A 19,657-nucleotide genomic window follows, 5' to 3' on the forward strand; every position below is an offset into this window, starting at 1 on the left:
CCAAATAATTTCTAAAATAAATTCATCCCTTTGTTGATTTCTTACTTGATTTAAAGATTTTAACCTTATTTTAGTGAAAATAAATTGATCATGCGGATCTTATATACATTGATATTTTGACACGTGAGTTTTCCGTGTGATGGTGATAGAAATATGGGCACGAGGTGCCGTAGAAAAATATGAAAGTGGACTGAGACCCGTAATTTTTATGATTGTGAAATGAGGTGTCACATGGTGACTTTTACTTGAAAATATATTTATTAGAAAGTATTATATTCTGAAGATTTTTATTTGAAAAACATATAGGCGAAAGAGTTTATATTTGGAGGACTTAATTAATTGGTTATACTTGTGTTCCTTATTCGTCTGAGCAATAATTATGATGTTCTTGTTGCATTGTTGTTATACCACTGGTTGATTTTATTGTTATCATTGCTAGCTATTTTCCAGTATTATTTTATATACTATATTGCACAGGCTATTAGACTAGTGAGTGTCTTGATTGTACCTCGTCTCTACTCCACTGAGGTTAGTCTTGATACTTACTAGGTACTGACCGTGGTGTACTCATACTACACTTCTGCATATTTTTGTGCAGAGCCAAGTATTGGAGGTATCGGACCCGGACAGAGTTAGAGTGTAATCGCAAGGATTCAAGGTAGAGCTGTTTGGTCGTCGCAGTCCCTTGGAGTCTGTTCATTTCATTGTACTGTTAATTTTAATCAAACAGTATTGTATATTTGGTCCTCGTGATCATTCCATGTATTTAGCTAGAGTTCGTGACTCAGTACTACCCAGTCTGGGAGGGGGGGGAGTTGTATGTTCTTATTCGTTCCGCTGATAGTTTTGGTTGCTTATTTCAAAAAAAATATTATTGAAATCGGCTTACCTAGTATTAGAGACTAGGTGCCATCACGACGTGTATGGCGGGATTTTGGGTCGTGACAAGAGATAAATTAAAAGAGTTAAATAATAAAATATGCATAAATAGTAATGGGGGAGATGAATAATATACCCCATATTTGGAGGAACACTATTCATCCCCCATTTGGGGGCAAAAATGGAGGAGGGTTGGGGCTTCATTATGGCAAAAAATTGCCCTTATTATGGGGAAAAGGGGAGGGTCGGAGATGGCCTAAGGGCATCTCCAACCTTTACCCCCATTTTGGTCCCCAAAATGGAGATTTTCTCATTTTGGGGACAACTTACTCCAACCATTCCCCCATTTTTCTCCCAAAAGAGAATATTCTTTTTTATATACTTCTCTCTCTTCTATATTATATTATTATCTTTCATTTTAATTTTATTTTTTAATTTCCATTAAAAAAATTCCATCTTTTATTTTCATTAATTTGTAATTTCCATTAAAACAATTCCATAAAATTTTAAATAATATAATTTTTAAGCAATTATTATAGATTAACTAATAATTCAAATAAAAGTAAAATCATTGCGATACAAGATTAATTTAATACATATTACATAACGATAAAATTCATTCGAAATACTACATAAATATTCAACTTCAACATCTAGTATTCTCCCATGAATGATCTATTAATGCATTACGGAGTGCAAAATGAGCATCTTTGTCCTTAATTCTTCTATGTCGAGCTAAACATTCTTTAAATCGTTGATTTTCATCTACTGCCATTTCTACTATTGGAGGTGGACCTTCCAAATCATCTTGAATTGGTGCATTAAGATCACGCTCATTCTCGATTATCATATTGTGCAGTATAATACATGTAGTCATTATATCATGTAGCAACATCAAATATTTTATATTTGCAACTTTCATTTTTTGTGATGGTTATATCTTTTTCATACAATTATAACTCATAATAAAATTAACTATCAATTTTACATAAAAAAAAATAGATGCACGATAATTAATTTTTCAAAATTATACGTCAAAGTTAAGATGAAAAATTAATTAGGTAAATATATTATATAAACATAATTAAGCATATATAAAAAGATAAATTAAAAGATTAAATAATAAAAATAATAATATTTTAATAGGAAATAGTAAATGGGGAGATGAATAGTGTGTCCCCAAATTTGGGGAGACACTATTCACTCCCCATTTTGGGGACAAAAATGGGGAGGGTTGGAGTGAAATTTTTCCATTTTTATCTACAAAAATGGGGAAATCCTCATTTTGGGGACAAGGTTGGAGTTGCTCTTACTATTGGATTTCACGTGATCACAGTGCACACACCTGCACTTTGATTGACTTTATTATTTATTTTATCACTAACTCATTTAGGTATAATATACACATATTACTCTTTTGTCCTTTAGCCATCTCAGCTACAGATGCACACACTCACACCGCAAATTAATTCTTCAATGACAGCTAGCAAAAGTGGCCTTCCAAGAAACTTCCCTAATTCTTATCCCAATTCCAAATACAACAGCACACACACATGCCTATATATCTACACAGAGAAAAACAACAGAGGGACCCCCCAAGATTTAGCTCCTTCATTCCCTAAATCTCTCTCTCTCATTAAGACGGCGATAGCAGAAGCTCTTCATTGGAGAAGCCCGCCGCGTCGACTTCGCCGGAGATGTTGATGACGATGAGAACTTTCAGATTTGGCTGGGCGAGCTAACGTCGGCAACGCCACTTTCGAACTCCATTAAAACCAGCAGCCACCAAGCTCTTAAACCTTCCTCCTCCAAAAACTAACCCAAAACCACCCGTAAAGTACCAATATTTTCAGCCGGAGTTTGAAGCAGAGTTCGAGAGGTCCTTTCGAGTTCATGGCGAGGTTTCCGGCGCAATCTGACGATGTCATTTGTGTTCAATCTTATCGGCATATCTTCTCGTCTTCTTTGTAAGCCAACTGGTTCCATTTATTTCAAATACTTTCTTTAGCAAGCTCTGCTAGATCTGTTAAAGGCTCAATTTGCTTAACAAAGTAGATACCTGTTCTTATGAATGCTTGAATTTTTTTTTTTGATAAAGCATGTTTGAATGTGTTATTCAAGATAATTTGGTGGATCGGGAAAATTGATTTTAGAAGAAATTTTTTATTTTTGTTGGAAGATCGAGATTCCAAGAAAGCTTTTATTAGGATAACTTCCTATCTGAAATAGTCGAAAACTTTTTTTTTTTTTTTTTTTGCGGATAATGGGATGATATTGTATATAGTAGAAATCTACCTAGTCCATTGTGATCCTGCTAGTTCTTAGGTGAAATACTAGCTACTTATAGTATATTATTGTATTGTTCACTCCAAATATTAAATAACCCAGGGAATCTTTATTTCATTAGATGTTGTGAGAGAAGTAGTCAATATGGAGAAAAGTGGGATCCAGGTCATAGTTCCGGGTAGAAGTACTCTTCGCCCAGGCTTGTTTTTCGTAGCTTAACTCAGGTAAAACTATTTCGCTAGGGGGATCCAACTCATATTTCTGGGTAGAAGTACTTTTCGCTCAGGCTTGCTTTTCGTAGCTTAACCCAGGTAAAACATTTTCATCTAGGGGGATCCAGCTTATATTTACGGGTAGAAGTACTCTTCGCCCAGGTTTGCTTTTTGTAGCTTAATCCGGGTAGAAGTAGTCTTTGTCCAGGCTTGCTTTTCATTAGTTTAACCCAGGTAGAACCTTTTCTCCAAGGGTATTCAACATTTCTTTTCCAGTAATACAGGACGTCAACCCCTGGTTACATTTCCTTTTCAATAACACAGGGTACCAACCCCCGGTTACATTTCCTTTTCATTAATACAGGACGCCAACCCCTGGTTACATTTTTTTCCAATAATATAGGGCGCCAACCCCTAGTTACATTTTCTTTCCAGTAATGTAGGGCGCCAACCCCTGGTTATATTTCTTTTTTAGTAATACAGGGAGCCAATCCCTTGTTACATTTCCTTTTCAGTAATACAGGGCGCAAACCCCTGGTTACATTTCCTTTCCAGTAATACATGGCGCCAACCCCTGGTTACATTTCCTTTCCAGTAATACAGGGCGCCAATCCCTAGTTACATTTCTTTTTCATTAATACAGGGCGTCAACCCCTGGTTACATTTCTTTTTCAGTACGCCAACCCCTGGTTACATTTCCTTTTCGGTAATGCAGGGCGCCAACCCCTGGTTACATTTTCCTTTTCAGTAATATAGGGCCAACCCCTGGTTACATTTCTTTTTCAGTAATACATGGCACCAACTCATGGTTACAATTCCCTTTTCAGTAATACAAGGCGACATCCCCTGATTATATTTCTTTTTCAGTAATACAAGGCGCCAACCCCTGGTTATATTTCTTTTTTAGTAATACAAGGCGCCATCCCCTGATTACATTTCCTTACCAGTATAGGGTACACCAATCCCTAGCTGTATTCTCCAATATAGGGTACGCCACTCCCTAGTTGATTTGATTTTAAATGCAGGATACACCACTCCCTGATATCATTGCCAATATAGGGTATCTCATTCCCTGGTCATATTTTCCTAACATAAGGTACACCAATCCTTAGTTGTGACATTCTTTTGGGACAATTAAAAAATAAAATTATGACCTTTTTAGGGTATACCATTCCTGTTTTTTTATTGCTTTCAATAAAGAAGTAGTTTAGAATTTTGTTACAATAACTCACGAAATTTTTCTAGTAAAAACTAGGGCAGAAAATTTTGTTCGTTTGTTTGTTTTGGTGTCTGAGCATGTTTTTACCTCGAGGCATATGGTTCGAGATGACTAAAAGAAGATTTCTCAATCTAGAATAAAGAAAAGAAAAGTAAAAGAAGTGAATCCAAATGCAGAAGCAAATAGAAAGGATATGGATTCCTCAAGACATGACTGAAGTTACGAACTTTACATTTCCCGTTTTGATCAGAAGAAGCTGTAGAAGAATGAACTAGCACCTGCAGCTAGCAAGCATCAAGGTTCAGATCAAAAGTCTGCATGAAGAACCATTCAAGACTCAAGATCAAGATTCAGAAGACTTATAGATAGGAATCTTGTAACTTATAGCTGATAGGCTTGTTTAGTTCCTTTAGATTTGATGTAATAACAGGGCCACGGATCGGAGCCTCGACGAAACCTCGCTCGACTCTCGAACTCATCACTCCATCATTCTTCTTGAACTACACGCGACCTGATTCCCTTATAACCCGGGATATGTAGGTTGTCCAAAACCAGGACTCGGTTGTACCTTTTTCTTTTATTTTCTTCCTCTTTTAAATAACGATATGGTCAAAAATTAGTCACACGGCTCACTTTGTCTTTGCCTGAAAACTCTTCATGTTTCCAAACAAAGAGGGGCAGCTGTGAGCACCTAATTTTTTATTATATTTATATTTTTTATCACTTTTTAGTATATAAATACTTGCTAAGTTTAATCTTAATATTTTAGTCTTTATTTTACTTTATATTAGGTTTAATTGATAAAATTGAAACCACAAAAATATTTTATATTCTTAGAGTAGTAGTTTTTAATTTTGCAAAAGAAAGAAAATTTTAAAAAAAATATGTATATTCTTATACTAGAAGTAGTTAGTTAATATTTTATCTTACTATTTCAATTTAGTAGGAATAATAATCTTTTTCACTTAACTAACAAAAAAAAGGAAAGATTCCATATTGTTTGTGCCCTTACCATTGGATTTCACGTGATCACAGTGCACAAACCTGCACTTTGATTGACTTTATTATTTATTTTATCACTAACTCCTTTAGGTATAATGTACACATATCACTCTTTTGTCCTTTAGCCATCTCAGCTACAGATGCACACACTCACATCGTAAATTAATTCTTCAATGACAGCTAGCAAAGGTGGCCTTCCAAGAAACTTCCCTAATTCTTATCCATATTCCAAATACAACTGCACACACACACATGCTTATATATCTACACAGAAAAAAATGGAGGGACCCCCCAAGATTTAGCTCCTTCATTCCCTAAATCTCTCTCTCTCATTAAGACGGCGATAGCAGAAGCTCTTCATTGGAGAAGCCCGCCGCGTCGACTTCGCCGGAGATATTGATGACGATGAGAACTTTCAGATTTGGCTGGGCGAGCTAACGTCGGCGACGCCACTTTCGAACTCCATTAAAACCAGCAGCCACCAAGCTCTTAAACCTTCCTCCTCCAAAAATCAACCCAAAACCACTCGTAAAGTACCAATATTTTCAGCCGGAGTTTGAAGCAGAGTTCGAGAGGTCCTTTCGAGTTCATGGCGAGGTTTCCGGCGCAATCTGACGATGTCATTTGTGTTCAATCTTATCGGCATATCTTCTCGTCTTCTTTGTAAGCCAACTGGTTCCATTTATTTCAAATACTTTCTTTAGCAAGCTCTGCTAGATCTGTTAAAGGCTCAATTTGCTTAAGAAAGTAGATACTTGTTCTTATGAATGCTTGAATTCTTTTTTTTTTTTTGATAAAGCATGTTTGAATGTGTTATTCAAGATAATTTGGTGGATTAGGATAATTGATTTGAGAAGAAATTTTTTATTTTTGTTGGAAGATCGAGATTCCAAGAAAGCCTTTATTAGGATAACTTCCTATCTGAAATAGCCGGAAACTTTTTTTTTTGTTTTTTGCGGATAATGGGATGATATTGTATATAGTAGAAATCTACCTAGTCCATTGTGATCCTGCTAGTTCTTAGGTGGAATGCTAGCTACTCATAGTATATTATTGTATTGTTCACTCCAAATATTAAATAACCCAGGGAATCTTTATTTCATCAGATGTTGTGAGAGAAGTAGTCAATATGGAGAAAATTCTTGAGAGATTCAGCAGAAGAGACTCTGAAGGTTGCATGTGAAATTATCTTAGGATAAGAAATCTTACATAATTATAATAATCAAATCTTACACCCTTCCACAATAATTTTCATAAATCATGGCTTTCACAATAATCTCAAACTAGTTTTAGGGAAAATAATTCATGAACATCGTAGCTTGCTTTAAGCGCAATTAATAACAAATCATCGTGATTATGTATACGTTCGCGTGACATGATTACGATTTTTAAAATAAATCAAAGTACGCGTTCGCGCGATTTTGAGCAAATAATCTTGATAATAATAAAGTGTTATTAATTGTGTACACGTACGCGTGACATGATTTTTGACACACCAAACAAAATGAGTACACGTACGAGTGACTTATTTCAAGATAATTTTTATAAATCCAATCAAGCAATAAAAGCGGACATAGTTAAAACATGAGAACCAATAAAACACATGTTATCCAAAATTAATTCAAGTCAAGTTGTAGTCAATAAAGCGACCGTGCTAGAACCAGGAACTAGGGGAATGCCTTACACCTTCTCCCCGGTCAACAGAATTTCTTACCCATACTTTATTTTCGCAGACCAATAATAATGGAGTCAAACCTTCCTTTGACTAGGGATTCAAATAAAATGTGACTTGGAACACCCAAAAATCAATTTCAAGTGCCGACTCTGTAAATAAAATAATCCCTACTCAAATTTGTCACTTTGATTGAAAAAACTCTTTAACCCACGGTCCGTATATCTTTTTAAGGATAGAAAAGGGGTGTGACAAAATGCATATCCAAACACAATTTCAAAAACTCTTTTTTAACGTTTCAATCAAATTCATGTCCAAACGCTAACTAAATATTTTCCAAAAAATAAAAGCCAACATCTCCGTAAACACCCAAAGATATTTACAATTTCATCTTGCAGGAGAACTGTTTTTACCTCAAACTGACACAAAATAGATTAGTCTTCCATCAATTGCATAAATTATGCTTCTGACAATAGACCTAAGAACAGGACCGAATCATCAGCCCAGAATCAAAAGTGTTGTCACACTGCTGATGCAACTGTGCATATATCATACTCCAAATTTTCAGTCCATGGCCCGTATGGGGCTGTATTTTCAGACCACGAGAATGTATATATATATATATATATATATATAGGATCTAGAACTGTTGTATATAAAGATTTGGTAAAATACATAAAGATCCTATTAAACTTGTCCAAAAAACAGGTTTGAACACTTAAACTAAACGGGTGTTCTTTTATCTCCTAAACACATCTGAAGTGAATTATTTTCCTCCTTAACAACTGATGTGGCAAAAAAATAGAAAGAAAACAAATTAAAAGTGCATACATAATAGAAAATAAAAATAAAAAGTGCCCCCCCCCCCCCCCCCATCCTTTCTCCTTCTTCCTCACCACTCGTCCATTTCTTCTTCATAGATAGTGCAGTAAACTATTGAAACTTTAATCCAACTCGAAACCACTCAAATCCTTCACCAAATTGCCCCAAATTTCAGATACAGACTCCATAAATTGCACCCAACAAAATTCAGCAACACCCAAAGTTAAAAATCTTTAAACGAAAGTCTCTCTCTCGTTATGTCTCTCTACCTGGGTTTCAAAATCGATCTCAATCCCACTCCAAAAAACTCAATAATTCAATGTGGTAAATGTTCGATTTATATATTTCGTGCTTAATTTTCGATCTATTCCTCTATTTATTCATTTGAATTTTTGAATTGGAGGCGCAAATAAAAGCAGTTTTGAACGTAGAGAAGAAGAAGTTGGAGATGTCGCCGGAACTAGGAAAATGACAACAAATATTCTTTACTTTGCTTCAAAACTTGCGCTTGGAATACCCAAAATGTCATTAAAATTATTTATTTGTCAGTTTATTTAAGCAATTTTTTTTTTGTTTGTAAAAATAGAAGTAAGAAAAATGAAAAAGAAAAGAGTACAAATTACAATTTACAAAAGATAGAAAATTTCTGACGTGGCGCTGACATGGTGCCTGACCTAACGCGCTGACATGGTGCCTGACCTAGCGCGCGTGAAAAATACTTCATATTGTGAGACTGGTATTCGTGTTTCAGGTGGTGAAATAATTCATTCCAAATATGTGTAGGGGGTAAAAGAACATCCGTTTAATTTAACTGTTCAAACCTGTTTTTTGGACAAATTTAATATGGTCTTTTATGTATTTTGCATAAAGATTTCCGTAAGAATATATGCTATCTAACCTTTTCCAAAAACTTTTTCAAAGAAAATGTAGGTGGAAATGCAAACATGAGGTGACAAGATATGCTTTAAGGTAAAACAGGAATATGCTTATTATAGTCACTCGACCAACAAGGGGCCTACTTATTCCTAGTTCAAGCATATTATCCCAAACTTAACATTTAAGTTCCAAACTACAAATTAAAGATGAAACTTGACATTGTTATTGTAAAGACTTGTTTCATTTGTCTTTTCTCTTTCTAGATTTTCCTTCTCCCGCAAGCACTGAAGCCATCCGAAGTGTAGGATTTATCATTTCTCTCTTGAAGAATTTAAGCTATATACACTACATCGTATCGAATTTTTATGGTTCACTATAATTTAATTAACATGTTACTTATTCTCTTTTAAGTTATTAATAATATGTTATCTATATTATTGCATGAACTCAAAACTCCTGAATAATCATAGTTTCTACCGCCCTGACTAAACATGGAATACTTTGACTAGTTCACAATTCCTAGAACAATCACTATGGATTCTTGAATCACTTGGCTTAGACATTATAAGAAGACTTGACCTTGTTCTCCTATTTATGTTTTCTATTTACCTCTAGCTCGTTGGAGGCCGAAGAACTGGGATGGTCATAGCTCCCACTTAAAAAGTTAACGAAGCAGTACGTAGTAATTGTAATAATTTGACAACTGAGACCTTCCAACTTTGGAATAGATATAAAAAACTTGTTTAAGTGTTCTAAATAATCATTTCAGCCCCTACACCTTTTGTGACCTAGACCATAATGGAGTAGTAACATATCTCATAACTAGTTTTTTTTTTTTTTTTTAACGAATAAAAGATACAAATGATTGAAATGTCAATGAATCATGGAAGAAAGGTCATTTTGCCACTCAAAATATCGGAACGATAAATGGTTCAAAATAAATCATGGCACTTAAAATACCACGTATTGTACCCAAGAAAAAAGTCTATCGAAAATTTAATTGTGGTACGGTCTCTAAGTAGGCGTTTAGACATAAAAATTGTATTTTTTTTTTAAAAAAAAGTAATATTTGAAGTTAAGTTGAAAAATGGTATATTTGAAATTTGAAATTATGTTTGGATATGCATTTCATTTGAAAAAATATTACAGTTTTGTGAGTGGAAAAAAAAAACTTTTGAAAATTTTGAAATTTTGATTTTTGAAAAACTCATTTTCAAAAAATTTTGAAAAGCTTGCAAAATTTAATGGACAAACATATTTTGTTAAAAAAAATTGAAAAAAAGGAAATTTTTTTTATGGACAAACGGTCCTAAATTTCTCTAAAAAAAAATGGTGATGTCACAACGGCATTAATTGCATTACTATTAGGGGTGTCATAATAATTGCACATACTTTTTTTTTTTGGAATTATTGATGTTATTTTGAAAAATATTTTTTTTAAAAGTATTTTTGTGAAAGCAGTTTGTGTTTGGCTAATTAATTAAAAAATACTTCTGAGCAGAAATTAGTATTTGATCAAGTTTTTAAAAGTGCTTTTAAATGTATTTTTCTCAAAAGTACTTTTCAAACAAAATGATATTGGGGAAAATATTTTTTTTTGTTTCTCCAAAATTACTTTTACTCTACTCACACTTTTTTTCTTTTTCGAAAAGCTTGATTTGCACATGGTAGTATGGGTTAAATTGGCTAAAAAAATACCCTTAATATAATGTAATATTATACGATTTGGATGAAATTTTTTATTTTGTGCCTCACACAACTGACACTAGTTGTGTGAGGCTTCTTTTTTGTGTCACAACTTTGCGATCCCGGAATTTTGTGGACCCAAATATGTAAGATATAAATCCACAAATGTGCGAGACAAAAAGAATGAAGTGAAAATCGCAATTACTGGATCCCGGAAAACCCAGCACATTTTAGTGTCATAATTTTGTGATCCCAAAATTTTGTGGACCCAAATATGTAAGATATAGATCTACAAATGTGCGAGACAAAAAGAATGCGTAAGGCACACCATAAAATCACTCCATTTTCCTCGCGATTTTCCCGAAATTAAAAGCCTCCAGTAATTGCATATCAAACAGTAAATAAAGAAACTAATTTGAACGGAATACAAGAGAAAGCTGTAGTTAGTCAAAGGAACTGCCATGGGCAAATTATAATTTCCTGGACAGTTCATTGTTACACACACATTTACATCTTCATCTTGCAAACAGAAACTTCTATTTCTATATACATAGTATAAACTCTCCCAGCGATTGCCTGATTTAAGTTTAAACTTCCACAAACCCACACCTCACTCATCGTAGAGACACTAAATGTACTAACAAAATTAAATAGAAGAGGAGAAATATTTACAGCAAAATGTACTAAGCATATAATATTAGGCCAAATAGTCAGCCGGAAAGAGATAGACTATTTGGGTCCCCAGAAGATAAGATGCATAATTTTTTCAGTCTTTTCCGCCTCCCTAACTCTGCGCTTCTGATCATCCATGAATGCTTTCTTCCCTGAATCTCCGCTGCCGGAAAACCATCTCAGCCGGCCTCGGTTGCCGGATTCCGATGAGGAACTCGCCAGAGAAGGCTTAATTCCTGCCACAATCTTGTTTTTCATGTAGCACATTGTTCTCTCTTTATGAGTGTAGCCCTTGTACCTGTCTAATTTCCTTTTTCTGGGAAATTCTTTTAGGAGAGGGAACTAATTACTGATCTAAAACAACGCAAGATTAAAGATTGAAAAGGTCTTTTGAATCCTACTTAATTTGTATGCGCTTGTAAGTTGTTACACTTGGTTTAGTTTGGTTGCTAAAACTAAGTGGAAATGCACATGTTTTTTCTGGCTTATAAAGGCATGGAAGGCTTCAACACGTGTGGTTTTTTGTGTTTTCTTAAAAACACTTTATTATGAAGAAACCAGTGGTTTTGGTCCGCAGATTTGTTTAACCATTTTTTCTCCAAGAATATATGCCCGTGGAATTTTGAAAATTTGGAATTGTCATGTGGTAGTCATTGTTTATTTCAAATGCCTTAAAATTCTTTTATTCATGGAAAGTAGCAACAAGATTTTTCCAATAATGTACTTTAACAGATTTGTTTAATGTTTTATGGCTTTAGTATTACTAATAATAATGAATAAGACGGTTGCCTAACAATTGTTGAATTGAAAAAGTAAATCACAGTTAGGTAAATTTTAACTAAGATGTTTCAATTAAAATATTGACATTTTAGTAAATGATAAAACGAATCTCTTGAACCATCCAGGTTCGAAGCTCCTAAACTTACTGAGAGCTACTTTCCAAAATCCATTAGAAAACCAGCTGCGGTCCAAAATCTTGTTTTCTTCTTAAAAATAATGTATATCAGTTGGTCCATAAAATGTTTTTCCTTTTTTTTATTTTTTTTTTAAAATGTGTTTGTCCATAAAATTTTACAAGTTTTTAAAAAAATTTGGAAAATTAGTTTTTCAAAAAGAAAAAATCACTTTTTCAAATTTTTTAGAAAAAGTATTTTTTTTTTTCACTCACAAAACTGCAACATTTTTTTAAGTAATACGGTTGTTGAAACATTATAAATTCCAAATACTATTTTTTTAAATTTGACTCCAAATACTTTTTTTTCTTCAAAAATTATAATTTTTTATGTCCAAATGCCTAGTAAATGCATTCCCCTTTTTCTTCACGGACAACAAGTAACTACTCCAAAAAACCACTAGCTGCAATACAGAGAGCACACAGTTAGCTAAAGAGCCATTGGTTTATCACGGTTTCACAATCTTTAGCTACTAAAGTCTCTTTCTCCTATTTACTCAACTTCTTTTCTGTGCCTATATATTCATATTTGGCCCCATATTTTCAAACATCATCTTCAAAACTATCAAATCCTAGCATTAAAAGATCAGAGAACCAAAAGCAAGGTTTCTTGTGCTCTCTGAACCAAAAGCAGAAAAAAAGAGCTTTTAGAAGAAAGAAAACTATCATGAGTTCAAGCAAGAGAGCCTGGATAATAGCAGCCAGTGTTGGAGCAGTGGAAGCTTTAAAAGATCAAGGTTTCTGTAGATGGAATTACCCTTTGAGGTCCTTTGCTCAGCACGCAAAGAATAACATGAGATCTTACTCTCAAGCTAAGAAGCTTTCTACTTCTTCTTCCTCACTGATTGCAAGGAGCGACAAGGCTAAACAATCTGAAGAATCTTTGAGAAAAGTTATGTACTTGAGCTGTTGGGGTCCCAACTGATCTTCTTTCCAGATACCTCATTTCTCATTGTTGCAGGGTATAAAGTACAAAAGATGTACTTCGGCTAAGATTGTAAATAGAGGGGGAAAGTAAATTGAAACCAGTCTTGGGATGACGAGTAAAATTAAGTACTGTTGATATTTTGAGGAAATGTGATGATCTGTCACATCAACTAGTATTTCGCATCACTTCAACATGCTTGCAAATAATACTATTTAAAAGAACGGTGGTCTTGATGTGAAACCAAGAACGAAGAAGATCTTAAAAGAGCAAGTGGAGAGTGGAGACTGAGTGAACAAGTTGCAAAAACGAGTTACTTTTATTACAGCAGTATTTAAAGAAGTACAAATTCTCAAAATGGTGCAAAGATTGCTTAGCCGTGTCCATTGCAGGTCCAACAAGTGTGCAGTTTGCGTCCTTTCCAAGTCTAGAGAGAAAATGGTGTTTCTTATAGAACCTGCCTTATGTTAAAGCACACATCTGATAGATCATAAACAACAATTTCGCCATTCAGGTTCCTCTGTATCAGCCTTACTCTCGGCTAAGCCAGATTGTCTCCCTCTGGATTGCTCATTCTAAAACCCAAATTTCATTTAACTCGGAAACGGATTCAAAAATTAAATTTAATGGCTTCAGCTTTTAAGATTTTTATCATTGAAATTACTGTAATATTAAAATTATGAGTACTAGTCTATAATACTTGTTGAGATTTTAGTAAATTTTTACATACAAATTCAAACTCCGTATCGAAAGTTAAGGTTCAGTTAAACTCGTAGCTGAAAGATTACGTCAAAACGTTTATCTAGTTACTCAATTGTATAATAAGCTACTTCGTTAAGAGGTTTGTAATTAATAACCAATCTAGTAACTCTTCGTTCCTGCTCAGCATGTTTATTAACGTAAAAATTAAGCAGTACAAGACCATTTGGACTTTAATATGTTATACTATTCAATTCTCGACGACGAATTGATTTGATAGTTCAGATATTGTTATTCATGATATTGATACGATTCAAGATCATCGAGAGGTAATATTCATTCATTGAATTTACATGCCAAAGATTTATCATCTCTATGGGATTAAATCCCGAGTTATTGCGAAGTAAAAAACCGATGAGTATGCAGTTATCTTCCCTGGCCTGACAGTAGTCAAGGGAAAATCACTTGAGCTTTTTCGCCTTTGCTCCTTCTTTCCGGAGCGCACTAAAGGAAAACCTTAGATAATTCTTAGTTGCTGTGGAAGTTAGCGTCTTACGGAAAGTAAGTGCTTGCTCCTCCTGCTCTTATAGTTAGATAAGGCACTAAAAGCATACCTAAGGTTCCGTGATTCGATTGTGTCAAAATTATTATTCTACATCATGATTATCACGGGGGGAAATGTTTATCTAGTTGCTGAATTGTATAATAAGCCTACTTCAATGGATGTGGCAATATTTTTAATATGTGGTCAGAAAGATTCTTCCTTAACCATGTTTTTTCTTAAAAAGTTTTTACGCACTATGAATTATTAACTACTATTATGACTTATACTATTATCTTTTTGTAAATTCTAATATGTGCTATTTATTTCTAAAAAATCACTAATCTGTCACACCAATAATTAAGTCTGAATATAGCCAGGTAAAAATGGGGAGCAATATATTAGAAACAAGAACTGTATCTACCACTAGTCATTACGTCAAATTTTCTACAGTGTTTCACGTCATTTTTTAAATAAGTTACCCTACAATAGAAACAATAACTTTAATTACGTGCGATTTTCTACAGTGTTTTTGCATCATGTTGTAAAGTACGTAACTCCAAACATTAACGTGGTTTCATGTTCAAATTCATTTCCCATGGTTTGGGCGCAAGTGGATTTTCTTTAATCCTAGTCAATTCATGTCCCGGAGTCCTAGATTTTCACTTATTTACATATACTTATTCAACTACGCATTAGGCCATGTAAATTTACAATGTAAGGTCATATTGTAAATTCGTCTATATTGTAAATGTCTTTTACAAAAAGTGAATGGCATATACTATTTCGTTGAATTTAATATTAATATTCCGTTTACAAAAAATCAAATATTTAATAATATTTCTGTTAATATTTACTATTAACAAATAAATTTGGTCCAAAATATTATCCGAAGCAGAGGCGAGCGAGCGACGACGGCGACGGCGCGAGGCTTGCCTTCTTCTTAACTCTTTAAGAGCTAGAAGAAGTGCAATTGTATATATACCCATCAGAACCTTTTCTTCTTCCAATATGGGACAATGTCCCTTTGTCAAGGAGGGAAACTCAAATATTTTCAATTTTCCTCAATTTCCCATTCACCCTCTTTAAGCTACATTTAAGCTTAAAAACCCAACAATCCCCCACATGAATGGGGAATGGCTATATCACGGAAATATGCATGAAAAACTGTGTGATTCGCAAGCAAAGATTAATTGCATCTGGATAAGTAGGTTTCCCTTTAAATTTTCCGTAGTGAACTTATGTCGGATATACTCGGTCAATCGGTAGATTTGATATCTTTGAACCGTCGAACATTGGTGTATACCTAGACAATCATAAGTCACACAACCAACCCTTAACCGTCTTTGGCTCTCATTATGGTGTTCGTTTCAGCCATGAACACCGCCTGGTTTAATAAGTGCGTAGAGAATTGGCCTTACAAAATTTCCCTTGAAGCGGCTAACACTTCATACTTACATAGGTGATTCCTAAACGTGTCATCCCATAGATACACTATTTGATATACCCCGTATCAAATTTAGAAATCATTAAAAAGCCTTAATGCTTTATCCTTGGTACTGAACATTGTCTCATCACGAGAATGGACTAAACTTTTAGTTGACAATGTTGAACGGTCATTAATGACTTTGTTTGATCTCCTTGAACCTAGATCTTGGGATCTTCAGTATTCTAGGTAGAGTTACCGCCACAATAGCTTGTTCTCGGCCATAGTCCCATTTCCCTCGATGATTTCTCAACTACCTCTCTAGTTAGGCCTTTTGTAAGTGGATCCGACACATTATCGCTTGACTTTACATAGTAAATCGTGATAATTCCTCTAGAGAGTAATTGCCTAATGGTTTTATATCTTCGTCGTATATGACGAGATTTATCGTTATACATCACACTCTCAGCCCTTCCAATTTTCGCTTGACTATCGCAATGCATGCATATTGGTGCCAATGGTTTGGGCCAAAATGGAATGTCTTCCAAGAAATTTCAGAGCCATTCAGCTTCTTCACCGGCTTTATCTAAGGCTATGAACTCAGCTTCCATTGTAAAGCAGGCAATACAAGTTTGCTTGGACGACTTCCAAGATACCGCTCCTCCACCAATAGTGAATACATATCCACTTGTTGGACTTAGAATCAGTTGAACCGGTGATCCAATTTGCATCACTGTATCCCTCAATCACCGCAGGATATTTAATGTAGTGCAAAGTAAAGTCCTGGGTATGTTCTAAATATCCCAAAACTCGTTTCATTGCCATCCAATGAGATTGACCCAGATTGCTCGTGTATAGACTCAATTTACTTATAGCACAAGCTATATCTGGTCGTGTATAATTCATGATATACATTAAGCATCCCAACATACGAGCATAATCCAATTGTGATATGCTTTGGCCTTTGTTCTTTGCTAATGCAAGATTTACGTCAATTGGAGTCTTTGCAACTTTAAACCCTAAGTGCTTTAATTTTCCAAGTACTGTCTTAATATAATGAGATTGTCACAATGCCATACCTTGAGGAGTCTTATTGATCTTTATCCCCAGAATTAAATCAGCAACTCCCAAATCCTTCATATCAAACTTGCTAGTTAGCATACGCTTAGTCGCATTTATGTTGGCAATGTCATTACCCATTATCAGCATATCATCCACATATAAGCAAACAATGACTATGTGATTTAAAACATTTTTAATGTACACACATTTATCACATTCATTTATCTTAAAACCATATGACAACATTGTTTGGTCAAATTTTGCATGTCATTATTTGGGTGCTTGTTTTAGTCCGCAAAGGGACTTAACAAGTCTATATACCTTCTTTTCTTTACCTGGAACCACAAACCCTTCAGGTTGTTCCATATAGATTTCTTCCTCCAAATCTCCATTTAAGAAGGCCGTCTTAACGTCCATTTGATGAATTTCAAGACCATAAACTGCAGCTAATGCTACTAACATTCGTATGGACGTAATTCTTATAACTGGAGAGTATGTATCAAAATAATCAAGATCTTCTCGCTGTCTATACCTTTTGACTACATGTATTGCCTTATATTTATCAATAGTGCCATCATCTTTCATTTTCCTCTTAAAACTCCATTTAGAACCCAAAGGTTTATTTTCAGGAGGAAGATCAATCAATTCTCATGTATGGTTGTTCAATATGGATTCTATTTCACTATTGACTGCCTCTTTCCAAAACAATGATTCCAAAGAAGACATAGCTTCTTTAAATGTTCGAGGCTCATTTTCCAATAAGAAAGTCACAAAATCTGGTCCAAATGAAGTAGACGTTCTTTGACGTTTACTACGTCTTAGATCCTCCTGATTAAATGTACTTTCTTTTGTTTCTTCTTGAGGTCGATTAGATCCTTCACCAATCGAATCACGTTCCTTTTTATGCGGGTATATATTTTCAAAGAACTTAGCATTATCTGATTCTATAACCGTATTATTATGAATGTCAGAATTTTCTGATTTATGAACTAGAAATCGATATGCTTTACTATTGTTCGCATATCCTATGAAAACACAATCAACGATTTTCAGTCCTATTTTTACTCTTTTGGGTTTTGGAACTTGCACTTTTGCCAAACACCCCACACTTTAAAATAATTCAAGTTGGGCTTCCTTCCTTTCCATTTTTCATATGGAATAGATTGTGTTTTGCTATGGGGTACTCGATTTAGTATCCAGTTAGCCGTAAGAACGGCTTCCCCCCACAAGTTCTGTGGCAAACCAAAACTTATTAACAATGCATTCATCATCTCCTTTAATGAACGATTATTTCTTTCCCCAATCCCATTGGATTAGGGCGTGTAAGGGGTCATTGTTTGATGAATTATTCCATATTCTAAACATATTTCTTCAAAAGGAGATTCATATTCGCCACCCCTAGTACTTCTTATCATTTTAATTTTCTTGTTAAGTTGCGTTTCAATTTCATTTTTGTATTGCCTGAATGCATCTATTGCTTCATCTTTACTATTAAGTAAGTAAACATAGCAATATCGAGTACTGTCATCAATAAAAGTTATGAAATACTTCTTTCCACCGCGAGATGGTATTGACTTCATGTCGCAAATATCTGTGTGAATTAAGTCTAAAGAATTTGAATTCCTTTCAACTGACTTATAAAGATGTTTAACATACTTAGATTCCACACATATTTGACATTTTGATTTGTCACATTCAAACATAGGCAATACTTTCAAATTAATCATTTTCCGCAAGATTTTGTAATTGACATGACCCAAACGTTTATGCCATAATTCATTTGACTCAAGTAAGTAAGAAGAGGCTGAAATTTTATTATTATTCTCAATAACCATTACATTCAGCTTGAAAAGGCCCTCAGTGAGGTAACCTTTTCCTACAAACATTTCATTCTTACTTATTACAGCCTTATCGGATACAAAAACACACTTAAACCCATTCTTAACAAGAAGTCCAGCAGAGACTAAGTTCTTTCTAATATCGGGAACATGAAGGATGTTGTTCAAAGTCACCACCTTACCAGAAGTCATTTTCATAAATATCTTCCCAGATCCTTCAATTTTGGCCCTTGCAGAATTTCCCATAGAAAGTGTCTCTTCGGGTCCAACAAGAGCATATGTAGCAAACGCTTCTCTAACAACACAAACATGGCGAGTGGCTCCAGAATCAATCCACCACTCCTTAGGATTTCCCACCACGTTGCATTCAGAAAGCATAGCACACAAGTCATCGATATCTTCGTGCTTTTCAACCATGTTTGCTTGACCCTTCTTCTTGTCTTTCTTTGGAGCACGACAATCTACAGATCTGTGTCCAGCTTTTCCACAGTTGTAGCAATTTCCGTTGAACTGCTTCTTGCTTGGGTTGCTTTTCGATCCATAAGCCTTCTTCCTCTTTCTATCCTCAACAATATTTGCTCCCATTATTGTTGAGTGTCCACGGCCTTTCTTTTCAGCAGCTTTGTTGTCTTCTTCGATTCTCAACCGAACAATGATATCTTCAAGGGACATCTCCTTGCGTTTGTGTTTCAAGTAGTTTTTGAAGTCCTTTCACAAAGGAGGCAACTTCTCAATCATTGCTATAACTTGGAATGCTTCATTGATGACAAGACCTTGAGTGAAAATTCTGTTAGTAGAAACAACATAATTAATACTTTCAACATTAGTATTAATTTGACTTATACCTTCAGCAAGGAGATCGTGAATAATCACTTGCAATTCCTGGAC

The 19,657-nt window shown here is 34.6% G+C and overlaps 1 protein-coding gene and 1 long non-coding RNA gene across 4 annotated transcripts; both read left to right on the top strand.

The window, feature by feature from the left end:
• The first annotated feature begins 2,189 nt into the window (after positions 1-2,189).
• LOC104120454 (uncharacterized) lies at positions 2,190-9,328 on the top strand. 3 transcript variants are annotated; one of them, XR_011409572.1, is made up of 2 exons: positions 2,190-6,261; positions 9,023-9,328. It is a non-coding gene; the product is annotated as an uncharacterized lncRNA (long non-coding RNA). The 3 variants fall into 3 exon arrangements; XR_011409573.1 differs by lacking the exon at positions 9,023-9,328 and adding an exon at positions 8,496-9,002; XR_011409571.1 differs by lacking the exon at positions 9,023-9,328 and adding an exon at positions 6,705-8,314.
• A 3,239-nt stretch (positions 9,329-12,567) lies between these two features.
• Positions 12,568-13,922, top strand: LOC104120453 (uncharacterized). The gene has a single exon (XM_009632209.4). It carries the CDS (start codon positions 12,946-12,948, stop codon positions 13,201-13,203), a length of 258 nt encoding a protein of 85 aa, XP_009630504.1. The 5' UTR covers positions 12,568-12,945; the 3' UTR covers positions 13,204-13,922.
• Positions 13,923-19,657: the final 5,735 nt, after the last annotated feature.

This window comes from Nicotiana tomentosiformis, chromosome 7, assembly GCF_000390325.3.
Source record: "Nicotiana tomentosiformis chromosome 7, ASM39032v3, whole genome shotgun sequence".
Lineage (NCBI taxonomy): Eukaryota > Viridiplantae > Streptophyta > Magnoliopsida > Solanales > Solanaceae > Nicotiana > Nicotiana tomentosiformis.

What these genes read in the sequence shown, in the direction of transcription:
- LOC104120453 (XM_009632209.4), top strand. Translation starts at nt 12,946, where the DNA reads ATGAGTTCAAGCAAGAGAGCCTGGATAATAGCAGCCAGTGTTGGAGCA.